The 5,592-nt window shown below is 41.9% G+C and overlaps 1 protein-coding gene across 1 annotated transcript; it reads right to left on the minus strand.

Moving 5' to 3' along the window:
- Positions 1-4,339: 4,339 nt before the first annotated feature.
- Positions 4,340-4,980, minus strand: LOC125371986 (elongation factor 1-alpha-like). Its single transcript, XM_048380745.1, has one exon. It carries the CDS (start codon positions 4,963-4,965, stop codon positions 4,588-4,590), a length of 378 nt encoding a protein of 125 aa, XP_048236702.1. The 5' UTR covers positions 4,966-4,980; the 3' UTR covers positions 4,340-4,587.
- Between the last annotated feature and the right edge of the window lie 612 nt (positions 4,981-5,592).

The raw sequence follows: 5,592 nt of genomic DNA on the forward strand, positions 1-5,592 counted from the left end.
GTAGGTGCTGGTCGGTTGGAGTAAAGTAAAGCTGTGACCTAGTGTTGTTTAAGTTCCTTGGCTATATCGTCTTTGAACATGCCGGACAGGCAGCAAGTTCTGTCTTGTGCACTGAGACAACAACCTTCATATTGACAAACTCGTTTAATTTGAGAAAATTGACAGATTGTTGTCTCCGTGCACACTCTACAGAACGAAGCTTTGTAACATTTGTAACCTCTCCACAGATACCAACTATACCTTTGGAGATTGCAAATGGATTCAGTTTGATTGGTTCGTTGTCTAAAGCTTCTATAACAAAGAAACGTGGCCAAAAGTCGGATCGAGTGGGCGTAGTAGTCTCATCAGATTCAATGTGACGTCTTTTTGAACCAGTGTATTGGGAAGCTATGTCGAATGTAATGTAATGCTGCACCCCCTTTCCCCACCCACGATGGAGTGTCAACAAGGACAATCTTATGCTGCAGCGGATCTCCAAGCTGCAAAGACTGGGGATAAAGGAGTGGTATACTCCAGCTAATTTGACACGAAGAGCTATAGCACTCTACCAAATGAAAGGTCATGCAGGCTGGTTCGGCCCATGACAATCTATTGGAGAAGTACAGATTTCGGAGGTCAGCATCACCAGATTGGCCCATGAGCCACCGCCTTCTGGGCAAGTTTTACAGATTTATAGACATGATATACATTTAGAAGTGTGCGTGAAATATTTTATGCACAGGGCATGACATCACAAGCCGATAGATAGCCGGGGAGGATCTAGGATAGAATAGGTCTTCAGCAACACATGCTTGCCATAAAAGACAACAATGCTTGTTGTAAGAGGCGAGTAATGGGATCGGGTGGTCAGGCTCGCTGACTTGGTTGATGAATGTCATCGATCACAATTGCATGGATCGATGCTCATGCCAATCACTGGATTGGCTGGTCCAGAATCGATTATTTACAAAACACCGCCATATAGCTCGAATATTGCTGAGTGCGGCGTTAAACAACAAAACTTAAGATTGGGGATTCTGTTTTGATAATCATAATACTAGAATGGAGATATAAAACTCTGGATAATGGGGTGTGCGGGTAGTGGATAATTAAACTTTATGTTCTGTAGTTTTGTGAATAGTTTATGTCTTACAGCTAGTATCAGCTGATGGGGTGAGGAGAGGTGAAATCGGGTTTAACGTCAGGTTCAAGATTATTGCACTTTTATAGCGACGTGCATGCCACGCGTGCGCGCGCGCGCGCGTGTGTGTGTGTGTGTGTGTCCCACTTAGACAGTATACGGACGCAGGGCCGACAGTCCCCTAAATGCCGAGTGCCGGGCAGGGTAGCAGCAAGGACCATATTTTAACCTTTCCGGGCAGGCGCTCTACCACAAGACTACGGAGGCGTTTCATTTCACCTGGTTTACTTAAACATATCATTTGAAGGGAATAATATTGTTTACTCCCCCTGACCGGGATAATCCAACGAATACACCAACAGAAAAAGCGTTGGCCAATACGATACGCGAAGGAACTCCTTATGTCCTTAAGTCGTGTAACACAGTTGACATCTAAGCGTCTGCCAGAAGACCGTCTTCGTGGTCCAGTGGGTAGAGCGTCTGCCAGGAGACCGGCTTCGTGGTCTAGAGGTTAGAGCGTCTGCCCGGAGAGCGGAAGGTCTGCGGATCGATTTCCGGCCTGTCATACAAAAAGCTGTTATAAGATGGTACTTGTTGTTTCCTTGCCTGGCGTTTAGCATTAAGGGAGGAAATGACTGGCCGGCTCGGAGGCAGTCCACTGTGAACAGCTGAGCCGCGAATGGCAATGTACACCTGCTACGTATATATTTATAGGGGTATCTGTCCTTCCAAGTGCTGTACTAATATAACGCATTAAATGATGAGCGGTGAGGTTTGTTCCCAATATATATAATATACCATTCAGATCGAACACAATTGTGTTCCGATTTATTTTCAAGCGAGTGAAAAGCTGCACAATTAAAACACATCTGTGACGTCATTCAATTGTTTGAACGCTCCATTATTTTTCAGGAATGGAGAGTTGCTTGTCAAGAAACATTTGAATTAATTTCCACATGGAACAGACGGAACTATTTTTTTACATTTATTTACAAGTGAATATTTTCATTTTTTTCCGAAAACGTGTCGCCAGCGGGGTTCGAACCCGCATCGTTAGATTTGAAAGCGTGTAATTGTCAATCTCAGCTACTGCGGCACATGAAGGCATGATGTGATATTAACTATTAAATATTTTCATAATTTTGCATAATGCTTAAAAGCTCAAAATAATATGTATATATTTTGTGTTAGAGCAGGTTACCCACAACAATGTTCATATTTATAGCAGTTAGATAAACCTTTGACGAGAAAAAACAAATTAGGTAACACAAATATCGCTTGTTCGGGGCTCTATATTTTCCAATTATACTCATCAGCATGTGTTAACAATGTGCAAGCGATTGATAAATACTAGTTGAGGACCCAACAAAATGAAGAACCGTGTACCATGCATTGTAAATGTCAGCTCGCGACGGAGCTGGGCGCACGTGCAACAGCGGCAGGGAAGGCATTCCTCGTGCATCACGCAAGGTCGACTCACGCAGAATAAATACAGACAACAAAGAGTTCTTGTTTATTTTTCAAATATTTTCAACTACTACTCGGACATTCCCCTCTACGTAGATCCGCACATTGTCTTAATCGTACCGAAGCAAGCGGTCAACAATACTTTCAGTTAGTGATCTCTCGCTACCTTGTGGTGTGCAAATAATTGATGCGCGTTATAGATAATCAGCGGTTTAACGAAGATAGAGTCGTAGATGACCAACAAAACAGTATACATTCTCTGTATACCTAACACGATCTAACGTTGCACGTTTGCGAGCATAAAGTAAAGATTAGTATAGAAGTCGATTCACAGTGTAACAAAAAAAAAAAAGGGATTTATCGAGTATTCATGTGCTCTTTCAAAACACAAAAACATATCGTATCCCATCAGCGAATTGAAGGTGAATAAACAGGTTTAACAAACTTGGTCAATAAAAGTATAAAAATTTGATCACGAAAATGTGTTTGGGCTCTATTCAGAGTTGGGTAAATACTGGAAATATAATATACATTAGTTCAAGTAATTAGATCCAAGCTTAAGACTGTCAATAAACGTTTGCAGGTCAAGTCGAGCGTCATAGTATGTATACGTGTGTACAATTTTACAAACGTCAGCATTGAGAAACATGTTACCCGAGTCTTCCTAGCTTGGCAGTGTACTTCATTTTGTAGTGTCAAACAGGAAATTATAAGATTATGTTTCATATTTAGAAATTTAGTACAAATTCTATACTTTTACTCCAAATTACTCAGGACTACCATAACCAATCTACACGCCACACTAATGTTTCAGACCCGTGAAGATTCCGGGGTAGAATAGGTCTTCAGCAACCCATGCTTGCCGTAAATGGCGACTAACGGGATCGGGTGGTCAGGCTCGCTGACTTTGTTGATGCATGTCATCGATCCCAATTGCGCGGATCGATGCTCATAATGTCAATCACTGGATTGGCTGGTCCAGACTCGATTATTTAGACCACAGTCATATAGCTGGAATATTGCAGAGTGCAGCGATAAACAACCAACCAACTAATGTTTCAACCATGAAGGGATTAGCCTTCAGCAACCATGCTTGTAAGAGGCAACTAAAGGGATTGGTTGTTGCACCTTGTATCCTAAATGCATAGATCAATGCTCAGGACTCAACTATATTAACATACTGCTCTCACATAGCTGGAATATTGCCAAGTGCAGTGTAAAATACAATGGTTAAAATTCTTAGACATCGACCTTCCACAATTTGAAATATTTCCCAGATCAAGATTCATTTCTGCCCTGTGAGCCTATTGCAGAACCTTTCCAATGAAAGAAAACTGTCAAAATCAGCAATGTTGTAAGAGTGAGTGAGTGAGTATGGTTTTACGCCGCTTTTAGCAATATTCCAGCAATATCACGGCGGGGGACACCAGAAATGGGCTTCACACATTGTACCCATGTCGGGAATCGAACCCGGGTCTTCGGCGTGACGAGCGAACGCTTTAACCACTAGGCTACCCAATGTTGTAAGAGCACACCCTGGATTGGTTTTGTTTAACGCCGCACGGCCTGTAAATAACCGAGTCTGTACCAGGCAATCAAGTGATTTATATCATGAGCATCGATCCACACAATTTCCACACCCTGGAACGGGCAAATCATGACTGATCAAGCTAGGTTACATGCAGACTATCCATCCCCCATCTTAGCTCCAACAAGCACAAGGGACCCTTGTAAATGAAAAAAAAGCAGTAATTACTTTGACATTTTTTATTTTTTTTCGTTTGAAGTGTGGCAATAAAATTAAGTCCTTAATGTCCAAGGATTCTTTTCCTTCTAAATTCTTTTCGGTGCAATTTAGATTGTAGCAACCATGTAGACCAAGAAATTAAAACAAGCTGAGCGAGCATTTCCATTGAACAGATTACAATAAGCAGACTGATGGTTCCGATGTTATAATTTGCTTTGCCCTTGGCGAGCCACGGGTCTTTATCCCGAGCTAATCATTTCTTCTTCTGTGCGGCCTTGGTGGTCTTTCCTGTAACCTCTTTCTTGGTGACCTCCTTGATGACACCAACAGCAACTGTCTGCTTCATGTCACGGACGGCGAAACGTCCCAGTGGTGGGTATGAGGAGAAAGCCTCCACACACATGGGCTTGCTGGGAAGGCAGACAATCATAGCTGCATCACCAGACTTGACACTTTTGGGGTTTTCCTCCAGCTTCTTGCCAGAACGACGATCACACTTTTCTTTGATCTCGCTGAATTTCACAGCAATATGGGCTGTGTGGCAGTCCAAAACTGGGGAATAACCATTCTTGATCTCGCCGGGGTGGTTCAAGATGATAACCTGAAGCAAAAGTGGTCCAGTAACAAACATCCAAGGAGTTCCAAAAATACCTCTGCTAAAGTGACAATGTTTTAAGTAACATGAAGCTGACCTCAGGATACTTGGAAGTCGGGGATTTATCTGGGATTCCAAACTAAGTACCCTTGTCAGGCAAATTAGGAAATAAAAGACAAATTATGCCCAGCTCAGTATTACAATCTCATTTCTGCAAGTACAATGACATATGCCATCCATAATTTAACCATGGTCCCAATAGACTTGAAAAATCAAGTTCATGGCATGGGCAAATTGATAAGATACTTTTAAAAAAGTTACTTCAAATAGTATGAGCAACAAGGACCTAATTGCATCAAGCCCTAGGGCACAGGATGATTTCACATCACATCACATAATACAGACAAGTCTGATAAGGAGCCAAAAACACAATAGCAAATGGGGCTTTCTAAACCCAATCACACACGCACATTAAATTTTGTAACAATGTTAGAAATTGGCATTACTCTTCTGCCAAACTGCCAAAGAATTAAGGCATCAAATTGTCTAGTGGAAACTTGATCTTTTTAAGGGTTTGGCCATTTTATTATAAGGATTAAAGGACAAATCTGTTAGTTTCTATTGCTGGAACACTAAACCCAAAGAATGGAAACCAACCTGAGC

The sequence above is a fragment of the Haliotis rufescens genome, unplaced genomic scaffold (assembly GCF_023055435.1).
Source record: "Haliotis rufescens isolate VD_foot unplaced genomic scaffold, xgHalRufe1.0.p SCAF_326, whole genome shotgun sequence".
Taxonomy (NCBI): domain Eukaryota; kingdom Metazoa; phylum Mollusca; class Gastropoda; order Lepetellida; family Haliotidae; genus Haliotis; species Haliotis rufescens.